Consider the following 17,112-nt stretch of genomic DNA (forward strand, 5'->3'; position numbering starts at 1 on the left):
AATCAGAATTAAACTTGTGCCACATTATGGCACCTTCAACATACCTCTGGAATAAGAAGGGTAAGTTTCTTCAGCCAGTCTTGCAAATAATCACTGTCTGCCAGACTGGATTTCACCAAGGAACAGCAGTGGGCCCAACTCACCAAAAGCCACATTGAATAATGTGTAACTGAGAAAAAAATGAGATGAGAGTACATCACAGTGTAACTCTGAAATAAAACAGCTTTTTTAGATTGAAGAGTTGCAAAGTACTGGCACATATGGCGTTCATTTTAATCAGATTAAGATACAAGGCTAAATCCTTATCGGCACTTAAGATACTACCAAAGCTGAGCATTTTATCATTTTGGTTACTACATTCTGACCATTATATTACTGATCCCAATTATGTTACCCAAAATATTACCTATGTGAGGCACAATTCCTTCTCTATGTCTTAAAAAGTGAGCTGGAACTTTGCTAGTGGGCTGCATCAGCTCTTAACATGGACAATTCTGTGGACTAGCTAGCACACCCGTTCCTCTCAACAGCCCCGGTTATGACTCCAGTAGACAACAGATTCCATTTCAGGAGAATTCAGGTTCACAAACAGAACTTTCCCAACACAAAATGAAGTGGAAAAAGCCCCAGGCAACGTTAGACAAAAATGGTCTAACATTAGAAAGATTTACTTATATTTAAAGACACCTAAGCTGTACTTTTGACAACTATTCTGATGTAGGGTTAATGTGATACAGATGATAAGTATCATAATTGATATGATGCTAATATGATAGGATATTAAATATTCTGCCCTTCTGGAGATGAAGACAGAGCTGTACAAAATTACAATACATCTAAAACATTCACACAGAGGAGGAAAGCCTGYGTGCAAGTCCTCTGGAGCATCCGTGTGTTCTTCCATCTAAACTACAACAGTCCTCATGCCACCTAGGAATGTATTTTAACTGAACTTAAATGGTAGAATAAATGAATTATATAATTTGTTATTTTTWATAATTTTTCATTATTTCATTATTATTGGTTCATAAATATTTGAAGCACTAACCTTCATGTCTTGATCTGTGATCAGACTGAGCTTTCAACACCCTGGGCAGGAAGAAGATAAAACCATTTCAACCTCATCACAGAAAATAACAGATTTCCAAAGASAAATGCAAACACATACGAATGATTGCAAATAACAACACAGCTACTCTAAAGTACAAACTAAGAAAACTAAAAACTGAAAAGGGGTTCACTTCTTGCAGCGTTCAAAATCAACAATCATAGAAAATTTTTACATCAGTTCCCTCTTTTACATTTTTACTGACTGTAAGCTAACAAGAAGAAAAAAGAAAAGCCCATAGCCACCAATATCTTTATTTTAAGCCAAGAGAAGATGGAACCAAGATAGATCCATAAAGCAGAAAGACAGCACTCTGGATATTGAACAACACTTTAAACAAGTTTTCAGATTTTAAACATGTAATTTACTTATTTTCTTTTTGCATGATTRCTTTTTTCAGGATGGAGAAATGGCAAACAGGACAAAACCCAAAATCACTTATATCCAGTTTCAGAATGTAAAATTTTGCTTTCAATACACACACATCCACCAAAACAATGTGGAATTTCAGAAGTAACAATGGTGAATAATAAATCCAAACACATCAACAAGCTTTTGCTTATAAACAAATTTATTTTCATTATTTTTTCCTTTATATTGTCTTGAATTGCTTTAATTGCTACAGAGATAACAAAGATATAGTTTTGTCATGGGAATTTATATGAGAGCATAACTTGCATTTTTGTTGTTCAACATCATATAGCCTGAAGAATAACTGTTTAAACAGCAAGGGAATCCAAGTTAATTACTTATTTTACACATACTCCTTTTATTAATTTCTGATAATCTTTTTAGTTTAGTGATTTTCTATTAGTGATGACTTCTGGGAGATCTCTCTACTATTTATATTGGTAGGTTACTACAAAAAAGAAGAGGTCTATAGGTTTTTATATAGGTCTAATGCCTACCGAAATTAAATTTCTGACATGGTACTCATGGCAATTAAAAGAGAAAGAGCTATTCACCTCATTTAAAACGCTCAAAGAAAATGCGCACAACTTATAAGCTTTATCACAAGAATAAAAAGATATTGTACCTAGGTGCCAAGTTGTCATATGTATAAGCTACTGACATAAGTCGCTGAATCAAACTGGTTCCCTGGACAAGTACAAGAAACACCTTTAAAAATTGAAGTCAAAAGAAAAAAAACAGTTAATATAACAACAAGCTTTTTTTATTTATTTTTAAATTATTCACACTGTATGAATCTATAGCACACCCACCTGTGTAGAGGGAGGAGGAGCAAAATAAAAATTATACCAATTCCACAATTAAAAGTTATGATTTTTACGAAAGCATGTCTAAAATCCTATCATTTGTTGTGTAAGTTTAGCTGCTAAAATTTTATTCTGCTACTCTTTGAAAGATAGTTTAACTGGAAAGAAAAAAAAATAAAAGTCTATTCATTTCTTTCACTAGCAGAAAATTGGTTCTGAAAATATAACCTTAACTTTCTTTTAGATGGTGTGAGGGAGAAGGCTGAGTGTGTTGTGTGACAGTGAAGTTGTATATGAAAATTTATCTGGTTTCTTTGTGATCAACATGTTTTATTAACTATCCATTCGTCTAAATTATTGATCTTTACAGAATCTTCGATAGGCTACAAACTATCAAATGCTGAAGAAAGTCTTTTAAGTTATTTAGCTRGTAATTCTCCTAATTTATAGTAGCTTTTGAAGTTTAGTAATCTATTTTGTCCAATATATAATACTTACAGAAGAGCTAGAGTCTTGCCATGCAAATAAGTTTTTAAGATTACAAATGTGAAGTTTGGTTTTAGCTCAGAGTTCAGATCTACCCTTTCTGGTGAACACAATAGTTCCTGTGCTCAAAACAAATCTATTTTCAGTGAACATATTTCTAGCCATCCAAAGCCAAAAGGCTATGGATGAAATATCAAACTTACTACTCTGCCTCAGGAAATTAGCATGCAAAACTCTGGGAGGAAAGTTTACAGGGTTGAATAAATGTACCATACACTCACTCAGATATTCTTAGTAAAATACTTCATCCTTAGGTGTTCACTAAAGAAATCTAAGACGGATTTGGTGAAGATGGTGACAGTATATAATTACAGATTTCCAATAATAGAGGAGTTACTAGTTTGGAAAACAAGTGTTAGAAATAGGGATAAAGGTCTGTAACTATGAAATTTCTATTCCATAGAGAGTTTTAATTCCTATTTACACTGCTTCTTTGGAGAAATAACCAAAAAAGCATTATGGCTGCAGCTTCTAAATCTGGTAGGCTTAAAGCAATTAAAGTCATATAACTCTTTGAAGAATAACTTGTAGGATTTAAATTAATATTTTTTCACTGTGTAACTGAACGAAAGGCTTCCCACAACAAATGACCCAACATTCTAAAGTTCACAAAATATATATACTGTTTATCTCTTACCTCTGTTAAACGAGGTATATGAAGGCCCTTCGCATGATCACTTGCAGTCTTCCTTGATTTGCCTGGCCACGTTCTTTTTCTATGACTCTCTGCCACACCAGACCAGGCAAAGACATCATGGTAAGCTAAATCCAGATCCGAAGGATCAACTGCAAACTGGCATATCAGTTTCAGCAAGCATGCAAGACAATCTAGCTGCCACTGTAAATAAGAAAAAATACATATTTTTTTCCTTTTTTCAGAGATTAATTTTACAAATAAGTCTTTGTCTACAATGGAATCTGAAATAACTTTTACATATACATGACTAAGAGGTTCAAAAATTTCAATTATTAATTAGTAAACGTCTAAGACTTGAAAGTATAAAAGAGGAAAAATTTATCCAATAAAAAATGGGAATTTAGCTCAAACTAGTAACGACAAAATGTTGAAAAGAAATAAATTAGAACAAAATACTAATGTTCATTATTAGGAAATTTCTTTAATAACCCCAAGGTCACGATGATAGCAGTTTGTCTCAATRCCAGCAAGTGGAAACACTCCAAGAAATGATGTTTCCTGACCTCTTCAGAGAGGAAGATAATTAACAGGTTACTGCTTTTAAAACATATTATAACAAACGCTTCCAAATTAGCAACCTTCCCTAAAACAAAAACAGCAAAAGTGATATAATCCCTTTTTATTTAGCAGATTTTGATCTTTTTTCCTTTAACTTTTTAAGCATATCAGATCAGCATTATTGAAAATATTCTCAAAGTTGGACCTTAGGCTTTTTCTTTAGGATGTGCCCAAAGGTGTACTTTATTTCATTCTAAAAACAAAGAATCTTTAAGACTAGATTAAAAAAAAAAGCAAAAGAAAAATACCAAGAAAAAAACTACGAAGTCTTAAAATGAAATACAAAMCATCTAAAGTATAAAGTTTTTAAAGTAAAAAATTATTTCAGGAAATCCTCATTTCCTTTGTCTGTGGAGATTCTGTGGTTACTGACATTACGTTCTATAGCACTTCTATAAGGATGCCAAAAATACTTAACTAAAAAACAGTAATTCACAGTTGTGATCAGTTGGGCCTTTTGTCGTTTATTTGCAAATAYCGATACTTTTCACTTACTATAGAAAATAAAACGAAGACCGATAGTAATGGAAGTCTTTACAAATCACAGCTATGTTATTCCAGAAAAAAAAGGGTGAATTACTTACCACAGTCCATGATTCCTGTTCTTTAGGTTCTAAGATTCCCGAATTAAAAATTTCTAGTAACTGTTGGAGCCCTCCAGCAGCAACAAACTGTAAGTATATTATGGAGTCAATGTGAGAAAAAAAAAAAGTAGATATATAAACATCACTGATTTTAGTTAGATATTAATCTGACATTCATTACCAAAAAAAATTATAAACTATGCATCCTGCTTTTTTATGAAGGAAAAAAGGCGATATTATATGCAAAATATGTATATATTACAATAAATCTACCAGCCAAATAGCACAGAAAACCCATGAAAAACTTCACAATGCTACACGTATATTTGAGAGCAAAAGCTCTTAGATGTAGGATTTTTAAATGGACTTTCCCTTTATACAATTACAAAAAAACTATATTACATGTTACATAATACTATAGAAATGCAAACCTTGCAGCTCCACGTGTTTTTACTGTTTTCTATCTGATCTTCACTTGAATCATCTGAATCTGGGTAAAGATCACTGTAACTCCCCTAAAGATAATCAGGAAGAAACAATTATAGAAGAATTAAATGCAAGAAACAAAAATACAAGAATTAAAATACAATAAAACAATTCATCAATATATACTTTGATTCACAGAGGAAAAGGCATATTCTGTGCAATAAACCCTATTACCGTAGATTCACGCCTTATTCTTCTATTGGGCTTTCCCAGAGCTTCGATAATCTCAAGCGCATACAAAAGTTTATGGGCACTTTTTATTCGCAGAAGATCCTTCCAACTAAAGCCATCATTACCCTAAAAAAATGAAGAGAACGAACATTTAAACAACTACACCTAATGTTAACCTATCTAGAAAAAAAACCCAAATTATTTGTTTCATTTATTGTTTGAAATTAGACAACTTCAAGCACATTTCTATTCATGAATATCAATCTGAATAATGTAAAAACTGCAGTGCAGTTTCAAAAATATTCCATTTAATGGCTTTTTTTCCATTCCTTTCCATCTAAATTATTTTTTCCATTTAATTGTGTGCACCTTAAAAGTTTAAGGTTTACATAATTTTGAGGAAGCAGCAGACAAATAGGCCCTGAACTAGAATTTCCACCTAAACTAGGATGTGTGTGTCTATAAAGAACCATAGTACATAATCTCAAGAATTTAAAACATGCATATTTTTAATCAACTGGGTAAGGAAACCACTAGATAAATGTCATGTTTTGAACTTGCAGGAAAAAAAAAGCAGCAGCATATGGTAAGTACTACTAACACAACAGCTATAATATTAATGCAAAGTTATAAGTTTGAAATGCTTTAAACACAAAGGTTACAGATGAATAAACTGCTGCAATTGAAACAAAAAGATAATTAGCATTTGCTAATTGTTTCATTCATAGAGTTCTTTTAAAAAAAAAATCATAAAAACAAACATTGAAACTAAACTGACATACCTGCTCATCCGAAATACTTTGGAATGCCTGTAACATATTAGGGCACGTTGGTAGAAGCATTAACAGTTCCCAGACACGTCTTGATAAGTTTTCTGCATGGAGGTGGAGCTCTTCACATCTTGCACTCTGACAAACCATAAAACAAATATTCTTATCAAAAATTTATCCTGTGCAAAGAGCTTCACTAAGATTTCAGAGACCAAAAATACTTATTCTTAATTAACAAGTTAATATGCTAGTGATCATTTAACTTCACACAAACTAGTGATAGCATATAAGTGATAAACAGTAAATTATTACAATAACACCTTTGCAAACACTTCCTTAAGCCAGCCAATTGCCAAAGTTAATCAGTATATCTATTTAAATAACTGATATCCTTTGTACAGAATTATTTTTCTAGAGCATCTGAACCTTCAGGACATTATAAGTGATATCACAACAGTGCAATTATGAAAAGCTGCATATCATAATGATACTGTATGTGAAATTAAAAACACAAAATTATCTGTCACTTGGATATGAAACACAAGAAATAGGCTTGATAAGAAAAACAGATTCAATTAGATCGCTACGTAATTATTCTGAAAAAAATTACTTTAAATTACCTCACTGTCTTCCATAACCATTTCTCCAGAAGGAGGCTTAAAAGAGGCAAGCATCTCTAGCAAATCAAAAAGGGTTGTAAGATGAGGTTCTTGCAAAAGTAAAAGCATTGGAATGTTGTCCTTTTGAGGGGGAGGTAGACAAGATGCTGGAAGCTGAACACCTTCACCTTTGCGTTCTCTCCTTGGTGCACCCAGTGATACAAACACCATCTAGAGAGAGAGAGAAACAACAGAAAGGAGAGAGAATTTTCACATAGCATATTCTGAAATCATGCACATGATTTCAATAGGATCAGAATTCAGAACTTGAAGTTATGCAAACAACACTGTTGTCAAACTCTGCCAGAGGAGCACTTCGAGTGACTGTTATAATTCAAGGCTGGCTCTGCTTTCACCTAAGGTAGCTATGGTGTGGTCGGTGAAATGAAATGAAAAAACAAATCATTTGTTTCTTGAGTTTTCAAATCTACTAACTTAAATTACTTTTCAATTAAACTACTTTTTAAATTATTATTTTCAGGGCTGTCAACAGCATCAAGGACTAAGAGTAAATATTCCTCTGAGTTTCAAAGTAGATGCTGGACAGCATGAAACAATCAGATTCAGAAAGCTATGTGATACTTCCCTCCCCAGAAATGTACCTTCCACAAYCACCTGCTTTTATCAGTCGCACAAGACAAAAGCAGCATACCAAACAATGGCTGTTATGTACGTATTGATAATACCTGCATATCCTTAAAACCCAGCTCATGAAGAGTTTTTTCATCATAATCAGTTGTCAGCTCGTGTCCAGATGAAATCATTCTCACAGGTCCCATGAGGCCACCTACAATAAGAATATATTTCAGTACGTTTCTGGAATCGTAGTTTCATTTTCTAATGAAAGTCTTATGACTTACTTTAAAATAAGTATAATCTTCAGCAGCAATTAAAATCAGGCAAAAATTTAAGACAATTTACTTACAGAAACTGGCTATTAAATTAAACCAAAACTCCTTGCTGGCCTGTGGACATACCCTTTTAAATGATGGCTTACTCAGTCTTGTAATGAAAAGTATTCCCAATACAGATTAAAACCTGCTTTTGATGCTTTGTAGTAAGAGTTGCACTAGGTCAATGAAGAAGGGAAACGACTGTGTTCATCAGCAAAATCTCTTTGTATTGCACAACTGCGATAAAATCAGTGAAGGAAAGGAAGCAAAATTCAATCTTACTCAAATGCAAAGTTGACCTGAAGATGACATACAGTTTAGAAAAGAAAAAAATGAGAACGCTTTCAAAAGAATTCTAAAAGCTGAAGAAGAAATGTGAGCAACTAGAAGATTATGAATTTAACTGGTGCAGACAATCATGGGTCGACCAAGAATTATACTATACAGAGAATCTGTGCCTCAGAATCCTCACAGAGCCACCTATTCAGGGCACAGAGTTATCTGTCGTCAATTAAAAACTGCTATGCTTTTCACCCACTGTTCTTATTAGCGTGTTCTTCTAAACATTAACCCTGGTCCCTCACACCAGCAAAACGCAACCCTTCCCTGGCATTGTGCTTTCAGGACGGTGTTTTCAGTTTGGCTTCTTTAGAAAAGCCTCCCACAGGAGTCTAGGGAAGAACCGGGCGTTCTGTAACCTGGAAATGCTTCAAAACCTTGTATTGCTCACTGATACAAACACCGGAATCAAAGAAATAGGCTGAAACCAAAAGGCTACATAGATAAAGGGAGCCTAAGCTCCATTCTTTCAGCACCGTGTCTTGCAGGCACACTAAGGCTGCTACTTCTGGTCATAGTGGAAATCCTGTCACCTGCAGCCACACAGTGACTGCTGGTGTGTGCACACAACAAATCCAAGTGAAATTTCCAAAGGCAGCAGAGATATCCCCACATGCTGACCTTTTTGAACCGGAGCAATCCAGTGAGACCCATACACAACACTGCCAGTAACCTAGACATGTCAGACAAATGCATGATCCTCAACTCCTGCCTGAACAAAATTTCTGAGAAAAAAATTCAGGAAAAAATTAAGGAAAACTGGACATACTGCCATCCTTCAAAGACATTTGTCAATTAACAATAAAGCCATGAAGTTTTTATTTGGAGTTGGGAATAATATCACATATCTATCACTCTTCTCATCTGCTCCAGCTGACTGCGCTGAAACATATCAATGCAGTGAAGCAAAATAGCTTCAAACAGATAAAGGGAGGCAAATACATCATCCATAAAATAATACAGAAATCTCCTCTCCTCTGCACTTCAGCAGATAATAATAGATTATTTCTTCTTTAAAAGAACACAAGGAACAACCTAAGTGAGAAGCAGAAGAACCTCACATTCTCACATTTTTCAGAGCACTGAAGATTTCAAATGAATAACAGATGTTAACAAAGATACTGTGATCCGAAAAGAAAAAGTGGAGCCTAGCAAAAAAAAAAATTATTGCAGTGAGAGCTTAAAAGAACGTTTAATAAATGTGAGTATGTCTACTACTTAGAGATATATTCCCAAAGCTCTAGCTAGTGTGCATGCTTAGATATCCCCTTGACAGAAGGGTGATAGCAAAAACACCAGAAACGCACCCACAACTAACAAATGCTTCAAGGCTGTTTAGCCAGACTCAAGAACCTGTGGGTTGCTTTTCCACAGTAAGTTACCTCACTTTGGTACCATTTTCTTTAACATTAATTTTCAGTATACCTGACTTAGTTAGATGTGAATCACATCACTCAAGACATAACACTTCACGAATACCAGCAGCAGGAAAATGATTTCTGCCTTCAGCCCAACTCAAAATACAGCAAAATAACATTTTGCACAAAGAAGCTGGAAATGGAATAACTCTCATATAACGGTGAAAATGTAGGTCAGCTGGAGCAGTAGATGAAGCAAACAGCATAGAGAAGGGCTGCTTAACAAGAGATGAAATAAACATAAAGAAAGTAAAAAATATTTCCAAGCCTAGAAATCCAAGAGCCAAGAGCTGATACAAATATCCTTCTCTGAACCAAAAACTAAGATCAAAAAGATCTGTCTCTACAGGGAAAAGACATGAGAAAAACTTATATCTGACATCACAGGCAGAAAGATTTTAAGTTTTATTGAAATTTGATAAACTCTATTCAGGTTTCCAGCTCAGCTAATGATATAGTAGCCAAGTTCCTAACCAGGAATTGTTTTTTTGTAGATTTGCTAATACTGGCATATTAAAATGGATGTGGAAAGGGTCACTGAGACCTAAGTGTGCAGCGTGTACCTTACAGCAGAAGCCTCCTGTGATGCAGAATGACCTACGCTTTTCAGCTGCAACAGCCAATACACAGAACTACAATTCAAAGACCTTCATGTTCAGCAAAAAGCTACTAAGGTTCATGCATTTTTTTCATCTACACAGAACATTTCCCAAGACAAGACATAACTGAGTAAAACTGCAGGTTTTAAGCTTTAAATTCAGTTTCAAATGTATCTTCTCAAATTAGTAGTAGCTGAAAAGGGAAATTCACATGACAAGATTATGTAAAATACACATGGCATGCACAGAACAGGGCAAAGACATTTCCTTAGCAGTTTGGTTAACAGAGATTTACCCATTAACAGGATTTTACATATTTAACAGTTAATACAGGTACAAGTTGCAACAGGAAGAACTCAGAAACAATAACATAGATTTTAAACCTAGAAAAGGACACAGGTAACATCACTGAAGTTCTGAACTGCCTTACTGCCCAGTTTCTTAAATCTTGGTTGCAACAAAAATAAAGATTTCTGCTATGAGGCACATTTGGTGGAAAACAAGGTAAGTTTCTTTACTAAGTTTCTGAAGAGCAGTTGGAAAGAAGGCTGAAAACATATATCTAAGATTCAAAGTTTGGTTCACTGATAATGTGTCTCATAAAAACATTCGGTTTTGTTCAAGTTTTTCACCCATGAACACACAAAGCGAGATAAATGTTTCCGCATTTACTAATGTTTGGCAGAGTTAGAAAAGATATTCATGGATAGAAGTCGTTCAGATAATATGTCCCGAAATACTACTTCTTGCTCATAATAAGGAAAAAAGAAAACAAGAACACATTGAGTAGAAAATAATTCAGAAAAAAATCATTGTGAACAGCCAGAACTGATAAGGAATAAAATCTAAAAGAATTAGGAGGTAAGGATCCTATCATAGACAGCACTGAGAAGATTCAGAAAATATTCTTCTCCTAAAGGATAAAGCACAGATTTCCCTTCACTCAAAAATGTGTAAAGAAAAGGAATCACAAAAGGAAGCATTTGCATCACACTACAGGGGAACAATGATGCTCTCAGAAACACAGTAACATCCCAAATTAAGACCATTAAAATAGGACGAATGATCATTTTTTGCACTAGGATAATCATAAATTACAGAACAGTTGCAGGAATAAGGGATTGGAATACATTGGATTGGAATTGGAATTCCAATTGGAATACATACATATATGCATAGTACTAAATAATCATTATTTATTTATTATAAATGCATTTATTTATTATATATGTATGCAATTATATAAGAAAATTAATTGATTTCAGAAATTTTACAAAATACAGTATGTGATTCCATGGAACAGAATCTGTAAGTTAACAAAAAAAAATATAATTAAAACAGCAATGAAAACCTTTCCTTTTGGGGGAAAATCTTGCAATTACAAGAAATCAAATCACTAGCTGAATTAGAAGGAGCTGTGCTAGACCTATGCTTTGTCTGTAATTCACAATAAGTAACAACAATTAAAAAAACAATGCTGTTCATTAAAAGTCAGTGTGTGCCCTCAGCAGTACACAAAATAGAGGTGTRAGTATTACAGCTTACCAGGGAAGTCTCCTTTGCGGCTGCTTTGGCCAAACTCCTGAAGCTGTGCTTGTTGATTTATCTGTTCCTTCTGCAAGTTTTCATACCAATGGGTAACTTCTGCCCGTAGATCAGCCACCTGATCACTAGGATACATTTCAATAGTCATCTGAAATAAAACATATGTTTTATTTTTCAAAGTGTGTGATGGCTTTATCGACATTTAAKAACTGAAGAAGTAAATCTATCGAAAAACAAAAGTGCTTTTAATTACCTTGTCAGGAAGTCCAGCTGGCTGACATACAATTCTTAGTGGTAATGACTGCTTGTCACTCAGTGCCTTTAGGTGACTGCTGATACCAGTGCCTTCGATCTGCCACTGTCTCAGATGATAGGCAAACCTTAAGGAGCAGGTAAAAACATTGGCAAAGTATTTTTGTCAAAGCTAATTTAACCAAACATTTGATAAACAGTGAGATGACAAACAAAACTTGCACCTCTATTCTCTAGTTCTGCCAAATGAGGAGAAAACAATTCCATTTTCAAGAACAGAAAAGAAAAAGTATGAAAAAGTATGTTTGGTGAGGGCAGAGGAGACTTAAACCATACACATCTTTCTATTTCCAAAGACGAGAGCCATCTCTTGTAATTGTTTAAACCTAATTTATTGCCTTTCAGAATCATCTGTTATCTTACTTTACATAAAGAAAATCAAGAAAACTATTATTCAAATTAATATTATCCTGTTTCATTCATCATTATGAAAGATCAACATAAATTCTGTATCCCAAAATATCATTGGAGCTATTTACCTTCTCCTAAAAGCTTCCAGGTGTGTCTTCAGCATTAAGAGACCTCTTTCAATAATTGTGAGACTTGAGTGAGAGTCTTGCTCAAGATTACTAGAAGCTATCATCAGACTCTCCATACACTTACTAATAAATTCTTGTTCTTTTTCAAGACCAGTTTTACCTGCAATATCAATGTTAGAACAGAYTGGGTAAACTCAAACTTGAGGCGGTTTCTTTTATACTAAGATAAAAGAGAGATATTAGAAACTCAGATATTCTTTAAAACATTTGAAACACAGAACAAAATATCTTACAATTAGTAAGAACAAAAATCTTACCATTAATATAATAAGAGTTGATGTACTGGATAGCTGCTCGACTGACATCACCCGACTGTGCTCTTAGAGCAATACCCCAGAATTGGTCCATGCCACACAACTGTTGTGACAAAAGGAAAAGAAACAAAAAGAAACAAAACATTGCCTCATTATTTTACTGAGAGTGGTGCCTTTCTGATCTGAGACACTTTATTTGCTGCTTTGTGCAATTATTAAAAATACCTCGTTCTCTCAGGCTCTCCCCACCGCACTACATCAATTACTGTAACATTCTAACTTTGACAGAGGCATTTTTATATTTGAAGCATAAGGAGAACTGGTTGAATTCAAAATGGAGTTTTAATTTTTCACAAATAGGACTATTTTTAAATGAAATGTTAAAACCATAGCTATTATTGGTATCCATTAAAAGAACAGAAATTTCCATTAAAAAAATCCCAATTAAATATATTAAATATGCCAAACTGTGTGAAGATTTGAATTAGTCTTAGTATTACTTATAAAAGAGGTTACAAATCTATTTTTCAAACACAACAGCTAACATGTAACAGCTAACAGTTCAGTTATGCCAACAGTATGATAAATTGCATAAAAATGCACAGGAAACAGTTATCACTTTTGAGTGTGTGTTCTCCTACCTCTTTTTTCATCCCAATAGACAAGAACACATGTTTAACATCATGAAAAAAACCAAACTCRTTAACCTCTTTTATTTGCACTTCCCTGTACCACATTTGCAACTTTKGAAAGGTGGTTCCAGGATTCCCCTCAGGGTAGTGAGCTGTCCTGCCTCCACCACTACAGGGCTGTGACATCAATATTTCAAACCAGCAAGCCAAAATACGCTCAYGGTAAATGTTTTTGCAAATAAGTAATTTAATTTCCCTTCTCCTCACTCCGTTTGGAAAGGAGAAAAATATGAGCACAAAAAAAGGCTTACCTCTGAGTTTGAGCCACCATCATATGCACTTGTAGCCAGCCGAGCCAAATTACACAAATGTTGGAAGAGGTTTAGACCAGTCATACTGATAGTTTCAGGTTTTAGCTGTGGCATCTAAATAAAATAAAGATACCTTAGCATGAAAAGAAAATTTTTAAGTGAAACACTGGAGAGCAATTATGTTGATGAAAATTTATTTCATTAGTGAAGAATTTCATTGTTACTACAAATACAATTCAAATACAGGAAATAACTGTTTTTGCCAAAGAGCAGACTTTCAATTTTATATATAGTCTAAATTATCAAAGCTCTGCTGTTGCATGTTTCAGTTTATATTTTCAGTGGAAATAAGGATGAGATTTATATACATTCCCAGAAATGAAAAAGTCTGTTTTTTTTTTCCTCAAGTCATCTAGTGTGCATCAGAAGGGAAAATGCAAGGTTTTTTTATAGTGCTACATAGCTTCAAATAAAGCACACAGGCTAATTGCAAARAAATGGTTGAGTAAATACTAGTATGAAAAGAATTTCTGCCAATTTCTATCGTCCATAAAAACAGAGAAAAATCCTTTCATTACAAGTAGGGTCCTCCTAGCCTGGTATAAAGAGATATACTTCACAGATATAACTTAAAATACATTGAAATACTGCAGATATAGAAAGAAATGATTTTATTAGAATTAATAATGTTGCAATAAGGTTACCTACCTTTTCTAGGAAAAGATGCTTGTAGGTCTCCATACCCATAGCATGCTGATCTTTACTTCGGACTTGATTTAAGAACCAGTGTAGTGCATCATCATAACATTCAGAATCCTCTACTAAACAATGCCATAATATGTCCACTTGTTCTAAACTTAACCCTAAAATTGGAAAAATATTTTAAATTACTCCTTTCTAACATAAAACATCATCCTACATAAGCACAAATACACTGAAAAAAATCACAAGATGTTTTGCCAATACAAAAAGCAAGAGCAGAGGAAAAACACGCTACTCGCCAATTGGGAATCCTATGCCTTTCCCCTTTTAGAGCTGGCAGCCTGCTACAACATTTGGTTCCAAGTGCTGTCAGTTTTCACAACCCAGTGAGTAGTGTGGGCTGACCTAGGAACTTGTACCGAACAGCAGGTCACTTCTCTCTTTATAAATAACCATCAGTTACAGGCTAAACTCCAACTTTCAGCTGGTTTTAGACTGTAGCTGTAAACAGTTTCTCCCTACCTATTGTACTGTTCCTCCTTTCAAGAAAGCAGTGGACTCAGTTTGTGGGCAGACATTTATGATCCAGTAAAGCTGCAAATTTCTTCAAGAAGCACTGAGGCTATTATTTCAACAGTAACAAGTATGGTACTATAAGGTATTTCATCCTGGCTACAAATATTCTCGTTCCTTGGTTGTCTGGACTGACATGACCAGAAGGGCAAGACCTAGATAYTATGTCAACTTCGCTAAGATAATGGGAACACCTAGATGACTTTTCCTCTGTGTTATGATAAATTTGCTCCAACACAAGGTGGTACAAGTTTAGAAGTACTTGAGGAGAGAGTGACCAAAGGGAGAGGTTCATGGAAGGGGAAAACACCAAGGGTTACTAAACACAGAAAATTACATCCAGCTGACAAAATCCCAAGCTCAAACCAGCTAGTGGCTGGCAAAGYATGAGGTAAAAAAGCATGCTTGCCCTGGCCTTACTAAGCACCTGCTTACATCTACCAGCTTTAYTCCTTCCTCTGCTCCCCTCCTGCATCCCTAACAAATCCACCCTGTCTCACAGTCCTCCCTTGAAAAAGTGTGSGGCAAGAAGTGGTCAAGGAATAGGCTATCAGTTAGAAACCATACAACAATATGGTAAAATTAATGGAAAAAAGATTAGAGTAACTGAACATCAAAAGATTAAAAAATAGGGATCTGATAAGTGAGATAGAACAGAGCACCTCTGACAGCATCCACCAGTCCTTGAGGGCATCTACAGAGCTTGCAGATGCCCTCCTTAAGTGTTTTAAGTGCTCTGAAAACACAGAAAAAGAAATAGATCCTATAATTTCTGAGATGCCCCTTAGCAAGATTCCTCCTCCTGGTGCTCTGAAGGGTCAACATGACCAGGGTCAGAATGAAATAAAGGAGAATGAGTGCTGTRACCTTGGACTATTGGAGAAAGGACACAGTTAGACAAGCCTGTGGTCAGACCTCATACGGCTACTCTTRCACACTGTTCTAACCTGAAAGAAAGAACACTATAGCTAGTCTCTGAACTTTCGAGCACATCATTTGAAGTGTGTGAGATCTACACTGGACTGACAACTACATTACCCTTCTTTTCCTCTGAACTTGATGAGAAGCCTGCTGATAAGCAGGGTAACTCCTCGAATTAACAACCTGTCTATCTGCAGTCTCTGTTTGAACATGAGCTTCTTTGACACATATATACATACTATAAATACTAACTACCCTCCACAGATAAACATCAATCCAATTTCTCTATGGTTATCTCGCTCTGTGAAAGCTCCATTAAAATACCAGCAAGAGATGATAGCAAGCTGCCCTCTCAACTTTGCTGCTGCTGATAGTGGACATGCACTTGAGATCTGCAGTCTGAACTTGAAAAGGGRCAATATGCCTTCTCTGGCAACCACTAACAAGAGGAGAAATTGGAAAACGTTAGGATCGCCRATTCTTTTCTTTAATGACACAATTCATCAAATACCTTTATTATCAATAATATCCCTAACTGAGCACAGCAGAGAGAAGCACTTGACAGACTTAACAGYTTGTTTAGTGGTTTCTGCAGCTGGACCTTCAGAAGAAGTTCAGAAGCTCTGCTGAAAGTAGCATGGGACTGATAAGCAATGGTGCAGATGTGCCACAAGGCAAGAGAGGGGACATGGACCTTCAGGTTGGGGCTACAGGGCGGAATGCTGGTGCCTCTCCTGGAGGCTGAGTGGCCAGGTAGAGGGTATCCTTGCCTGCAGGAGTCATGTCCTGCTTGAGGAAATATGTGACTAAGTTAAGGAGCTACAGGAGAAAGTGATAAACTGCAGGGTCCAGCAGAGGCCACCAAGGCAGTGCACTTGTCCTGCGAGCAGAAGCTCTGGAAGATGGGCCTGTTCAGCTTGGAGAACAARGGATCCAAGGGAACCCAACAGCCACCCCTCAGTTCCTACAGGAGGTTAGCAAGAACACAGAGCCAGGTTCTTCACAGTGGCACATGGAAGGAGGGCAAGAGACTGAGTGAATGCACTGAAACAAGGTGAGATTGGACAGGATGTAAGGAAACACTTTTTTCACCATAAAAAAGTCAAACAGTGGAAGAGGCTTCTCTAGAGAGGCTGTGCAATTTCTATCCTTGGAGATATTTAAGATCCCACTGTATAAAGCCCCGAGCAATCTGATCTCATGGTGAATCTGCTTTGAATCAGAAGTCAAACTAAATATTTCTCAAGGTCCCTTCTGACCCAAATTTTAATTCCATCT

General features: G+C 35.4%; 1 protein-coding gene across 1 annotated transcript in view; it reads right to left on the reverse strand.

Moving 5' to 3' along the window:
- The window catches only part of USP34 (ubiquitin specific peptidase 34), a 126,599-nt gene that overhangs the window by 48,340 nt on the left and 61,147 nt on the right, over positions 1–17,112 (reverse strand). The window contains exons 22-37 of the mRNA XM_026052909.1: positions 14,347–14,501; positions 13,639–13,752; positions 12,699–12,798; positions 12,382–12,541; positions 11,844–11,970; positions 11,591–11,738; positions 7,483–7,583; positions 6,758–6,967; positions 6,150–6,275; positions 5,371–5,493; positions 5,142–5,225; positions 4,711–4,797; positions 3,509–3,709; positions 2,145–2,227; positions 1,049–1,089; positions 45–169 (exon numbers count right to left, since the gene is read on the reverse strand). Of these exons, the coding sequence (XP_025908694.1) occupies positions 45–169; positions 1,049–1,089; positions 2,145–2,227; positions 3,509–3,709; positions 4,711–4,797; positions 5,142–5,225; positions 5,371–5,493; positions 6,150–6,275; positions 6,758–6,967; positions 7,483–7,583; positions 11,591–11,738; positions 11,844–11,970; positions 12,382–12,541; positions 12,699–12,798; positions 13,639–13,752; positions 14,347–14,501 (1,985 nt within the window). The remainder of the gene's footprint in view (positions 1–44; positions 170–1,048; positions 1,090–2,144; positions 2,228–3,508; positions 3,710–4,710; positions 4,798–5,141; positions 5,226–5,370; positions 5,494–6,149; positions 6,276–6,757; positions 6,968–7,482; positions 7,584–11,590; positions 11,739–11,843; positions 11,971–12,381; positions 12,542–12,698; positions 12,799–13,638; positions 13,753–14,346; positions 14,502–17,112) is intronic.

The sequence above is a fragment of the Nothoprocta perdicaria genome, unplaced genomic scaffold (genome assembly GCF_003342845.1).
Source record: "Nothoprocta perdicaria isolate Ctin4 unplaced genomic scaffold, notPer1 scaffold_93, whole genome shotgun sequence".
Taxonomy (NCBI): domain Eukaryota; kingdom Metazoa; phylum Chordata; class Aves; order Tinamiformes; family Tinamidae; genus Nothoprocta; species Nothoprocta perdicaria.